This window comes from Amaranthus tricolor, chromosome 1 (genome assembly GCF_026212465.1).
Source record: "Amaranthus tricolor cultivar Red isolate AtriRed21 chromosome 1, ASM2621246v1, whole genome shotgun sequence".
NCBI lineage: Eukaryota > Viridiplantae > Streptophyta > Magnoliopsida > Caryophyllales > Amaranthaceae > Amaranthus > Amaranthus tricolor.
Window position 1 is genome coordinate 22,158,871 of NC_080047.1, and position 13,476 is coordinate 22,172,346.

General features: G+C 36.4%; 2 protein-coding genes across 2 annotated transcripts; both read right to left on the reverse strand.

The window, feature by feature from the left end:
• Positions 1-3,447: 3,447 nt before the first annotated feature.
• Positions 3,448-3,993, reverse strand: LOC130807686 (uncharacterized). Its single transcript, XM_057672990.1, has one exon. The coding sequence runs from the start codon at positions 3,991-3,993 to the stop codon at positions 3,448-3,450; it is 546 nt and encodes a 181-aa protein (XP_057528973.1).
• Positions 3,994-4,110: 117 nt separating this feature from the next.
• Positions 4,111-7,735, reverse strand: LOC130807694 (uncharacterized). Its single transcript, XM_057673002.1, has 11 exons — positions 7,499-7,735; positions 7,231-7,428; positions 7,036-7,167; positions 6,298-6,993; positions 6,063-6,200; positions 5,813-5,979; positions 5,575-5,704; positions 5,265-5,462; positions 5,049-5,210; positions 4,783-4,855; positions 4,111-4,697 (listed from the first exon to the last, which is right to left on the reverse strand). Exons 1-11 carry the CDS (start codon positions 7,733-7,735, stop codon positions 4,111-4,113), a joined length of 2,718 nt encoding a protein of 905 aa, XP_057528985.1.
• Between the last annotated feature and the right edge of the window lie 5,741 nt (positions 7,736-13,476).

Below are 13,476 nucleotides of genomic sequence, written 5' to 3' on the forward strand. Positions count from 1 at the left end.
ATTATAAAATGAGTATTTTATCTCTAAACTAAGAAAATCATCACTTATAAATCTATAAAATTCGGCCATAGTAGAAAGTAATAAAATGTATTTCCACAAACATATAAATTTTGCTACTTAAAGGATTCAAGTAAAATTATGGACTTAACTAAGTATGTTGCTCAACATAATAAGTATACTCAAAATATGTTAAAATCATCACAAGTATTAGTTTGACAACTCTAACTAGGAAAAGTTAAGTGCATGTTAGAAATCCAAAATTATTATTGATTTTTTTTTTTGGATGAATGCAATATGTTTAGTTGAAGAGTTGGAGTTGAGACTTGAAGTGCAAGGACCCAAAGTTAGAACCACATCTAAGAACGCGTAGGAGCTTACGTGGGAGCTTACGGAATAATTATATAGGCTTGGAGTCGAGGTATGTCACATGGGGTGATTTTTAAAGGATTTAAGAACAATTTGGAAAGTTTGTATAAACTTGTTTTTTTTAAAAAAAGTAAAATAATAAAATTCCCAAAGTGAAGTTCTTAAATCTTGAAAAATGATGTGAAAATGATAAATTTGAGTATGGAATTATTTATTACATGTATTATTATTGTGGGCATCATACATGTTGATTTTATAAATTATTGTATTTTTAAAGGCATGTTTAACACTACTTTGTGAAAGTTATTGTGATGGAAATGATTATATGAATTTGAAAATATTTGAAATTCATTTTAAAAGAAATCTTTAGTAGCTATATGTTAAAAAAATTTCTTGGATACTTTTTTGTTGAGATTATTCGTTAAATTGATATATTAATGGATTTTAAGGTGTTAAATATTCTTATTATGAAACATGGTATTAGATGAACTCTTAATCATCAAAAATAATTAATAAAAACATATTATAATGTCTCCAACAAGATTTGGCCAGAATATATTTAGTTTTGAATTTCATTATGATTTTTGAATAATTGTTAAATTGTTTAATGGTAAATTATAAAATGGTAAAATATAAAATAATTACCAAACAAAGACATATGGACTTGAAATTTTTATCACATACTTATATTGACAGTAGGTAAAATTGGTAAAAGTTTGCGAAGGTTTCATTGACATTTAAGGAGCTTAATAGTTTTTACTCGGTTATTAATAATCGGTAAGTTTGAAAACGGTAAAATATAAAATAAATACTAAATGACGTCTTTTGGACATAAATATTTTATGAGACACTTATATAAATAGTAGATACATGTTCAAAAATTTATATGGATTTTCGTGACCATATATGGACTTAAATAAATTTTATTCGGTTTATCGGTAAAATAACTATATTAATTATTAAAAATACGCCACATGATTTTTAATGGTTATTTAAAATTTTATACTCCTTAAAATAGCTTCTGGAATATCATATAATTTTTTACAATATTTTATTCGGACTCAAATAATTTTAAACCTATTTTATTCTATTTATCAATAAAATGTCTATACAAAATAATAAAACATCATACATAAGTTTTATAAGTTCAGATGGCCTAATAAACATGTTATATAACTTCTGGAACCTTGGTATGATTTTATAAATAAATTATTAATTATTTACTAATTTATCAAATTAATAGAAAATGTTTATTTATTAAAAAGTGTAATATTGTTAATTAAATTTGGGTAAAAATAGACCTATATAAAAAATTTATAATTATATTAATAACCTACTGCCTTATAGTATAAACTAAGTTTAAATTACATGGTTTATAAATTTTACGGATTTAAGACACCATTTAAATAACGGTAAATACCCAAATTGTCGACAATAATTGTAAGATGGTTATAAATTCGCATAACCAATCATAATCTGATGGGACAACCTTAAATTCATTTTAAATATGGCATTATAATGACTTGATTAATTTGGGCCTTGTTGGAGAATTAATATGTATTTTGTAAATCAATTATCGATTTTACTACCGGCAAAACTACCTCGTATTTAAGAAAATAGTGTTTTATGAAATCTTTTGTCATAAATTCTAGTTGTTTTGAATGAATTTCAAAACCCTTTTAAGTTATATTTACTTTAAGAAGGATTGAAACGAAACATTTTAGTGGTTTCCTTAAAAAAAATCGTATTGAACTTTAATTACTTTTTGTTACGGTGCATTTCCATACATGCTAGTGATGCCCCAATATAATACAAAGGTTATGTTTAATGATATGATTATGCTAAGCATGTTTTACCCATGTGGGAAATAGTATGATATGATTTTGCTAAGTTGCAAATAAAGTATGTTTTGCTATGTGCAAATATAAAATGTTTATCATATGGAAAAAGTTAATATTTTTGACTTTCAAATGCTATTAAAATTACAAGATATATATTATGTAAAAAAAAATATTTTAGCCTAAATGGCGGGTACATATGCCACAGCAAATGTTGTGTGCATGATTAAACGGCTCACCAATGCTGAGCGCGTATTGTTCACAATACCATTGTGTTACACTTGCCGGACATGTCGCGGACGGTAGACCGACTACCAAACGAGTCACAGGATGACTCACAGAGTACCCATGTAAACTTATGATATGAGTTTGAAATTGATTTGGATCTATTGAGATCTTATGATTTATGATGAAAAATGAGAATTTGTAATTACTATAGAGCCATTGAACTTCATTTGAATCATAATATGATTTATCAAATGAAAAAGCATATTTCAAAATGAATTTACTCAAATAAAAAAAAAAGATATTAATAACTTGTTTGACGGACACCAGTGTGTTTATACTCAGCCTTTTTGCTGATACTATGCTTTGTATGTTTTTCCAATGGTTTTGTTTTTAGAGTAAACCCCTATGGCACCTCGACGGAGAATGGATATGCGAGCGGAAGTTGAACCCGAGTTGGAGGATGACGCCCCTTTTGTTTAGATCTCTTTATTTTATTTGAGAGACTATTAGTTTAGATTTAGACTATTTTAAGGATGTAATTTGAACTTTGGACTTATTTCGATTTGGTTGTAATTTTCCTATATTTTGGACAGTTAAGACTTCCGTTATATTGCTTTGGTTTGGTTTAAGTATTATACTTGAATATTGGTTTGACCTTTAAGTAACCCCTTAATTGTGTTGGCAAAAGTAAGCTTCCGCTTGATTAATACTAAATTCCAGTTAGTGTTTGCCTTCATAATTCGAGGCGGTTACACTCAAACCCAATCGGCGCTTCACTCTTTGAAGCTGAAGCTGAGTCGGCTTTTGCTTCTGTCTTGATTTTTCATTTTTCACTCTTTTTTTATGTCAAGAAAGTGACCTGCACACTAAACAAACTATTAAAAGCATAGTAACAATAAAATAACTAAACTAAAAAAAAAAAAAAGAAATAAGAGAGATACATGAACTAGTACGAGTTGCCTCCCGCAAAGCGCTTGTTTAAAGTTTGTAGCTCGACATGGTTCGACCTAAACAACTAGGTCTCAAATATCATGATCTCCTCCTCACCAAGAGGCTCACTAACAAAGTAGTGCTTCACCTGATGACCATTGACCTTAAATGATCCATTCGCTCTAGTTACTTCAAGTGACCCGTAAGGGAACACTTGAGTAATGGTATACGGTCCGAGCCACCTAGACTTTAGCTTACCGAGGAAGAACTTAAGGCGAGAATTGAAGACTAGCACTTTCTCACCAATGTTGAACTCTCGCCTAGTGATGCGTTGATCGTGCCACTTCTTAGTTTTCTCTTTTGAGAGCACAATACTTTCCAAAGCATTTAGGCGGATCTCGTCAATCTCATTAAGGTCCAAAAGTCTTTTCTCACCCGCACTCTTAAGATCAAAGTTGAGAGCTCTAACTGCCCAATGAGCCGTGTGTTCAAGCTCCACGAGAAGATGACAGTGCTTCCCATTGACCAAACGGAAAGGTGTAGTCCCAATTGGAGTTTTGAAAGCCGTTCTATAAGCCCATAGGGCATCATCGAGCTTCTCAGACCAATTTTTCCGAGACTTTTGCACCATTTTTTCAAGAATGAGTTTAAGCTCATGGTTAGAAATCTCAACTTGCCCACTACTCTGGGGATGGTAGGGCAAGGAATACTTATGTAGGACACCATACTTCGTAAGAAGACTTTCAAACTAATACTCTATAAAGTGGGTCCCATTATCACTTATGAGTGCTCGAGGGCAACCAAAACGGAGAAAGATGGTCTTTCTGAAAAACTTGGTTACCACTCTAGCATCATTGGTCTTTGTAGCAATGGCCTCCACCCATTTGGAAACATTGTCAACAGCAACAAGTATATACTTGTTTCCAAATGAGGAAGGAAAGGAACCCTGAAAATCAATACCCCAAACATCAAAAATCTTAACCTCAACATTGGGATGCATTGGCATGGCATCAGACTTGGGCAAATTGCCGACTCTTTGACAATGATAACACATCTTAACATATGCCTTCAAATCTCTAAAAAGAGTGGGCCAGTAGAATCCACATTGCAAAATCTTAGCAGAGGTCTTAGATGAGATAGCATGTCCACCGCAAGGTAGATCATGACAATTCCTAATGATAGAATGTACCACCACTTCAGGTATGCAACGGCAGAGAATGCCATTTGCACATGCCCTAAGGGTCTCCCAAAAGTAGTAGCGGATATCATGGTAGAACGTCTTCCTTTGGGATGCATTCAATCTAGAAGGATGCACACCATTAATTAGGTAGTTCACTATCTCGACGAACAAGGAGATCATCAGAATATGCGAGAACCATTAGTTGATCATCAAGAAAGGAGTCATCAATGTCAACCGTACCTGAAACCTCATCCAATACAAGTCTGGACAGATGATCAGCCACTGAATTCTCTATTCCCTTCTTATCAACAATCTGCAAATCAAACTCTTGGAGCAACAAAAATCCACCAGATTAGTCGGGTTTTAGCATCCTTCTTATCCATAAGAAACTTAAGAGCAGAGTGGTCAATATAAACAATAATCTTAGATCCTATGACATAGGATCTAAACTTCTTTAAAGCATAAATCACTGCTAGGAGCTCTTTCTCAGTGGTGGGATGATTTACCTGGGCCTCATTCAAGGTCTTACTTGCGTAGTATATGGCATGCAACTTACCATCCTTACGCTGTGCTAACACTGCCTCTACAGCATAGTCACTAGAATCACATATCAACTCAAAAGTTAGGTTCCAATCAGGAGGTTGGATCACTGGTGCAGTTATAAGTGCCTATTTCAATTTCTAAAAAACAGCCACACCATCATCAGAAAACACAAAGGGTACATCATTAGCCAAAAACTCAGTCACAGGTCGGGCACTCTTAGAAAAGTCTGGTATGAACCTTCTATAAAAACTTGCATGCCCAAGAAAACTACTAATTTCCTTCACATTCACTGGAGGGGGTAGCTTCTCGATAACCTCGAATTTAGCCTTATCGACCTCAATACCTCTACTAGACACCAAATAACCCAAGACTATATCCTGTTGTACCAAAAAATGGCACTTTTCCCAGATCAGAACCAAGTTGACTTCCTCTCATCTAACAAGTGCTTTCTCCAGATTGGCTAAGCAATCATCGAAAGAATTTCTATACATGGAGAAGTCGTTCATAAAAAACTTCCATGCAATGCTCAATATACTCAGAAAATATGCTTATCATGCATCGCTGGAAGGTGGCGGGAGCATTACATAATCCAAATGCCATCCTCCGATAAGCAAAAGTACTATAGGGACATGTGAAGGTAGTATTTTCCCTATCATTCGGATGAACAGGGATCTAGAAGAATCTAGAGTATTCACCCAAATAACAAAAGTGGGAGTGCTTCGCCAACCTTTCCAACATTTGGTCTATGAAGGGAATGGGGTAACAGTCTTTTTGGGTGGCTTTGTTCAACTTCCTATAATCAATACACATACACCACCCTGTGACTGTTCGAGTGGGAATCAGTTCATTTTTCTCATTTTCAATAACAGTCACAACTTCCTTTTTAAGGACAACCTATACTGGGGATACCCACTTACTATCAGAGATAGGTAAATAATCCCAGCATTCAAAAACTTTAAAACTTCTTTCTTCACAACCTCCTTCATATTGTGATTGAGTCTCCTCTGTGCCTTAATGGAAGGAGTGGCATCAGGTTCCACATTAATACGGTGAGTGACAATAAACGGATTGATACCCTTAATATCATCAATTGTGTACCCAATGACTTTTCGATGCTTTTTAACCAAGTTGACCAGTCGATCCAAATCATTTTTATTGAGTTCACTACTGAAAATAATAGGGTATGTAGAATCATCACAAAGAAAAGAATACTCCAAATGAGAGGGAAGAGGTTTCATTTCTACTTGAGGAGGTGTGGAGCTCTCCTTCATTTCCTTCTTCTTCTGCTCTAACAGCAACCTGCAAAACATCATCAGATAAAACACAATCATGATCATCAGCTTGATCCTCTAAAGGATCCTCCCCGCCCATTATCTCTGCAGGACCACCCCCAACTCCTTCAAGAAAGGATTGCAGAGCATCAATCTCATGGGCTTCATCAGGATCAGCAAACGCATCATCAGCAAACTTAAGCTGACATATAGACTCACCAGGGACTGGGGACTTCAAAGCATCTTCTATAGCAAATTTAACTCTATCCTCCCCCACACTCATCACTAACTTACCCTTAGCTACATCAATCAAGGTGCTAGTTGTTGCTAGGCAAGGTCTACCTAGAATGATAGGGGTCTTAGCATCCTCAAGTATGTCCATGATGACAAAGTCATAAGGTACGGTCAGCTTGCCTACTCTCAAGTCAACATCATATAAAATACCCTTAGGACAAACAATGCGGCGATCAGCAAACTGCAAGGTCATCCTGGTAGGGGAAAACTCATTAACATGCTTAAGTCTCTTATACATGGAATACGACATCAAACAGACACTAGCACCTAAGTCGCACAAAGCCCTGTCCACTGTAAGGTTCCTAATTGTGACAGGTATACTGAAACTATGAGGATCCTTCACCTAAGGAGGCATATCACCAATCATGAAAGCATTAACATTTACCTCCTTGGACACCTGAATCACACCATCAAGCTTCTTACTTTGGGACATAACGGACTTAAGAGATTTGGGAAATGCAGGGATCTCAGAAATTGCATCTAAGAAAGGGATTTCTATAGACACATCTTTTAAAAGCTTTAAAAATTTCCCATATTTCTTTTCTAATTTAGCTTGTGCCAATTTTTAAGGAAAAGGCACATGCTTAATTAGAAGGTGCATGACTCTAGACTTAGACTTGACATTATCATCATCATTCACAGCAGTCTTACCATCTACCTCATCAGCATTAGAATCAAGGTCCATAGAAATACTACATGTCGGTGTCACCTCTTTTAGTGGAGGATCAACTAATTGCTTACCACTCGTTGTTGTCACAACATTCATCTGGCTAGGCTCCTTTGTGTTCAGGCTGGCTAGGAAACTAATCAGTAGCACGCATATTTTGCTATTGAGACAATTGTGTAACCTGAGTCTCTAGCATCTTCATATGTGCGCTGCTAGACCGTATGTGTGCCTGCACTATATTTCTAAGCTCTGCAATTTGTGACTCCATATTAAATGGTGGATGGTGGTCGTGTTGCGGAGGTGGATGGTTTAACAGTTTGGGTTGTGGGATAAACCCTGGTGGATTGTGCGGTTGTTGGTATGGTGCCGGGTTCAACACATTGGTGCTCTTGTACGAGAAGTTTGGGTGATTCTTCATGCCTGCATTGTAAGTGTTAGAGAAAGGATCGTTCACTGAAATACTGTACAAAGCATTTGCCTCCTCGTAAACTTGGGGGCATGTGCTTGAACAATGGCTAGAAACACCTCAAGTATCGCACATAGAAACATTATTAACAAAAGAGCTAGAAACACTACTTACTATACTTACCTCAGCCATCTATTAGGATAGAACGGCCATTTGTTTTGTGAGAGCCTTGATAGCCTCATTGTCTATAGTGTCCCTTTGCGATGTTCGTTCCCTCTCGTTACCCCAAGAGAAGACATTTATGACCATGGTCTCAAAGAGTCTCAAGACCTCCATAGGCGACTTAGAATCCATGTCACCATTACACGCTACATTGACCAAAGTCTTGTGCTCATCAAACAATCCTGCATAAAAGGATTGGGCGAGCAACCAATCTCGGATTTGGTGATGAGGGAAACTCATCTGGAGGTTCTTGAACCTCTCCCAGGCCTCGGGGAACGACTCAAACGATTGCTAGTTAAATGTTTGCAGCTGCGTCCTTATCTGCAATGTTTTCCTGAGAGGATAGAACTTGGCTAAAAATGCATTAGCCAGTGTTTCCCAGGTTCGATAGGTACCTGCAGATTCAAACTTTAACCAAACCTTGGCTTTATCCTTCAAACTAAAAGGAAAAGGCCTCAACCAGACCGCATATTCATTCAAATCTTTAGCAGTTATCGTATCACAACTCTCCACAAAGTTAGCGATTTGATCATGGGGACTCTCTAAAGGGTGTCCTCTAAACTGATTCCCCTCTATCATCTAAATAAGATGAGGTTTCAGCACGAATTTCTCCATACCGAAATTCGGTTTAACGATGCAGGGAATGGAACTTAGGGTGAGCAAAGGCGCACCCATACGGCCGAAGTTATTATTATTGTTCTGGGTCATTTTTACCTGTCTTACCTCTTGTCTAGCTCACCTCCTGTTCACGTTTAGTCTGTGAGTTGTCGCTTTGATTTCAAGATCAAAATGTTCAAGAGATCGGGATCTCCTACTCATTCAACAACAAACAAGGAAAAGTGTAAGATCTAGGGGAGGGGGTAGACAGGAAAAGCAATATATTCAACAAAAAACCAACAAATCATTTGTTCGTCGCTTCCCCGAAAACGGCGCCAAACACTTGGTGTGCAAATTTTATTTAACTGCAAGCGCACGGTGTACGTGTAGTCGCAAGTCGAACACAAGGAAGTTAGGACAAAGAACTTGCTAATTTCTAGTAGTTATATTGCTCAAAGAGAAAAAATTTTAGTTGATTGTTTAGCCATCAAACTAAAAATGTGATAGGAAATGGTTTTAAACTATATGATGAAGAGATCTAGGGTGTCAAGAATCCCATAAAGTCTTGTATGATCAAACTCTCATTAGTGTCTATGAGATGTCGGATTAATTACGTGGTTAAACATGATCTTGTTAATCTCAAACGCTCGCTCTGTTGATTAACTATTAGATTTAGACCCTACTAATTCGATTCTTACACGCTAGTTTTATTAAACGAATTAATAAGAATTGAACTATACAATACCCTAAAGCAAAGTTAATCCTAATCTCACACGCTAGTTCAATTGACTAGTCCAACAAAGTATATTTAATTTAGGGTTGTTAGCACAATTTAACCACTTTAACCATAATTTCATAGACACTTTTAATCACTAAATCATACTTGATTAATAGGTTCAAACCCTAATCCTAGAAAATGGATCTCTACTTACTATTCATCGTGAAAGCAATAAGCACAAACCCTAAGATAATACTATACATGAATAAATATGATAATAACGAAAATTTCAAGAGAAGCAATAATTAAATTCCAAAGAACACAAAAAATTGAATCAAAGAGCAATAAATGAAGAATAAAACTAGTTTTTATTATAGGGTGATTAATGACAATAACAAAGGTTCACTAATGGAAGATTAACCTAATACAAGGAAATTAAAACAAAGCAAAATTAAACATTAAGAAAAAATTACAATACTCCAAGGAATGATTAATGGCAAAACTTAATGAAGAACTAAATTGAAGGATGAATTCTAGAGTAAACTAATGGAAAAAGAGTAAAAGTCAAAAGAAAATGATAAAGAAGAGGATAGAAACCCTAATCAGCAATTAAGGGTCTATTGATATCACTAAGAAGAAATTAACCTAAGTCTTAATGATAAACCGCCGAAAAATAAAATCGGGGCTGAAAGGACTTGCCGCCGAGTCGGCTTCCATGAACATGAGTGGTAAAGCTGAATCTTGGTGTGATTCTTACTCTCCTGTTAGGCATAACACTGATTGGGCACTTTTTGCCTAGACCTTAGTACAAGATTTAAAGATGACCTATGTAGGAATGTGGTAGAAGAGTTTAAGAAGTTGACTCAAGTGGGAACTCTAGAGGATTATCTTGATAAATTTGAAGACCTTCAATCCCTCATGATCCAAAAGAATCCCCAAATCCCTGATTCTTACTTTCTTGATAGATTTATTGGTGGTCTTAAGCCTACTATTAAGCATTTTGTGCATGGTTTTAATCCCCCCCCCCCCCCCCCCCTCCCCCCCCACCCTTTATTCAATAGTAGAATATGCTAGGAGCGAGGAACAAAATGATGAAGCTATGAAGTCAAACATCTCACATAAGCCATCTAGTTATTCCCATACACCCAATAAACCCTTCTACAAACACAAACTTGCTCCTCTTTTCCCTAAGGCCTTAGTTCAAACTCAAACCCAACCTTCATATAGTAAAGAGCATCCCTCACCTGCTGGACCCAAGGGGTTGAATACTTATGGGACTCAAGGTAGAAGAGAGATAAAGTTGACCCCTACTGAGAGGAAACTCAAAAAAGAGCAAGGACTTTACTTTTTTGTGACAAACCATATGATAGGAGCCATGTTTTCAAGTTTAGACAATCCCAAGTCTTTACTATAGAGATTCTTGGGGTAGATGACACTGGAGAGTTTGAGGATGTGCAGCCTGAGGTAGATAGGCTAGATGATGCCATGACAGAAGAACCTTGTATTTCTTTGAATATACTGTCTGGCCATAGTGGATTCCAAACAATGAGAGTGATTGGGTATGTAGGCAAGAAACCAGTACATATCCTCATTGATTCAGGTAACACTCGATGAAACCTTAGTAGATAAGCTTCACCTTCATAGGAACCTGTAGCACCCCAATCTATTACCATTATTGATGGAAACCATCTTAAATGTCAATTTATATGTAGATGGTTGGAGTGGAGACTGCAAGGTGTTTTTTTTAGTTCAGATGTGTGGATCCTTCCTTTGGAAGGCTGTGATATGGTGCTTGGGGTTCAATGGTTGAAGGGGCTAGGTATAGTTAAATGGGACTTTGCCAGACTCATAATGGAATTTGATTCAGGCACCAAACTTTATGTGCTTACAAGCTTACATAATCAGAACATTAAAACTCTAACTGAACCAATTAGCAAAAGGCTCTTAGGTTCTTCCTCACAACTATTTATGCTACATCTGATTGACTTCAAAGATTCCACTACCAATAGTCTTGGAGAGTTTATGAAGATGAACTCTAATAATGAGCCTATACCTGAGTGCATCACTAACCTGATACATCAATTTGCCTCTGTGTTTGCAGAACCCAAGTCTTTACCTCCTTTTAGAGGGAACTTGGACCATAAGATACCCTTGCAGTTTGGTACCAGTCCCATTAGTGTCAGACCATATTGTAACCCAATGAAGCAAAGAGACATCATAGAGAAAATCATTACTGAAATGCTTGATCATGGGGTTATTCAGAAAAGCTCTAGTCCCTTTGCATCTCCTGTTGTCCTTGTGGGAAAAAAGAATGGCTCTTGGAGGTTGGGTGTTGATTATAGGGCCTTAAACAATGCTACTATTAAAGACAAATTCCCTATTCCTGTGGTTGACGAATTAATTGATGAACTAGCTGGTAGTTGGATTTTTAGTAAATTGATTTAAGAGCAAGCTATCACCAGCTAAGGGTTACACTAGAGGACGTTTATAGGACTGCATTCAAAACACATAATGGCCACTATGAGTTATTAGTGATGCCTTTTGGCCTCACTAATGCCTCTGCATCATTTTAATCTTGGATGAACGATATCTTCAAACCTTCATTAAGGAAGTGTGTTCTTGTTTTTTTTTTTTTGTTATCACATACTCATTTACAGCCTAACTTGGAATCCCATGCCCAACATTTATTGCAAGTATTTCAATTAATGCTTAATAATTCATTGTTTTCAAAGAGAAGCAAGTGTTATTTTGCTACAGCTAAAGTTGAATACTTAAGCCACTTCATATCAGGTAAAGGGGTTGAAACAGATTCTCAAAAGATTAAGGCTATTGTTGAATGGTCTATACCTTTGAATATCAAACAGTTAAGGAGTTTCCTTGGGTTAGCTGGCTACTATAGGAAATTTATTAAGAATTATGCTTGGCTAAGTAAGCCATTAACTCAACTACTTAAGAAAGGTAATTTTTCTTGGTTTTTTGTTGTACAGGAGTCTTTTGAGCACCTGAAGCATGCACTTAGCTCAGCACCTGTTCTAGCACTACCTGACTTTTCTAAAACATTTTTTATTAAGACAGATGCCTCACAAAATGGTATAGGTGATGTGTTAATGCAACAGGGTCGCCCTTTGGCATTTCTAAGCAAGGCCCTGGGTCCTAGATGGCAAAAATTATTTGTGTATGAGAAAGAATTATTGGTTGTTGTTGCAGCTGTTCAAAAATGGAAACACTAATTTTCTGGAAAGCAATTCATCATTAAAACTGACCAAATGAGCCTAAAATGGCTCCTACAACAAAAGATCTCTACACCCTTCTAACATTTGTGGTTGTCCAAGCTCATGGGTTTCACTTATGAGATCTAATATTAGTCTGGTTCTAAAAACAAGGTTTCTGATGCCCTTTCTAGGGTAACCAGCTTTAAGTTACTTCTCATGGCTATTTTAGTTTGGCATTCTAACATGGAATAGAAACTCATTGCTAGCTATGAGTTGGACCTAAACCTAACCAACATGGTGAAATCCTTACAAAATAACAATTCCATACCTCTCATTTCATTGCATAATGGTTTACTGAAAAGGAAAGGTAAATTGGTAGTTGGTTGTAACACCCCGAGATTCTCTGACGTCATTAATTAATATTTTAATGACTTTTGGGTATTTTATAATTATATTATATTAATTTTGAAGTAGTTATAATAAATTCCTTTCGTATATGAATTTAAATATTAACATATATTTATATTAAAAATACAATTACGACTTCTAAATAAAGAGGTTTGAATCAAAATAATTATTTTATTGAAATGTGTGAGCACACGAAAGGTGAGTTTCTTAGTTGGGCCTCGCAAGAAGATGAACCTAGGTAAACAAATAAATAAATAAGTTTGTAAATTAAATAAATAGGATGAGTTAGGGTTTAAGGGGGTATTACTACCTCCCTCACTCAATCACGCCGTCCACCTTCCTCCTTCTCCCATTCCCTCTTTTCTCTTCTCTCTTTCTCTCACTCCCCTCTCCCTCACGGTCCATCTGCAGCCCTCGAGAACCACCACAGCAGGCCGCCTAGCAGCAGCAACCGGATGCGTTTTCTCTTCCCCACGACAGCCACCAGCAGCCGGCCCAATTCCTCCCTCCAAGGGTAGCAGCTGCTGCATTTGCTTCACCTGACAGCAGCAGCGGCTGTTTCGACTTCCCCACCGTCACCGAGCTCCATATACGAC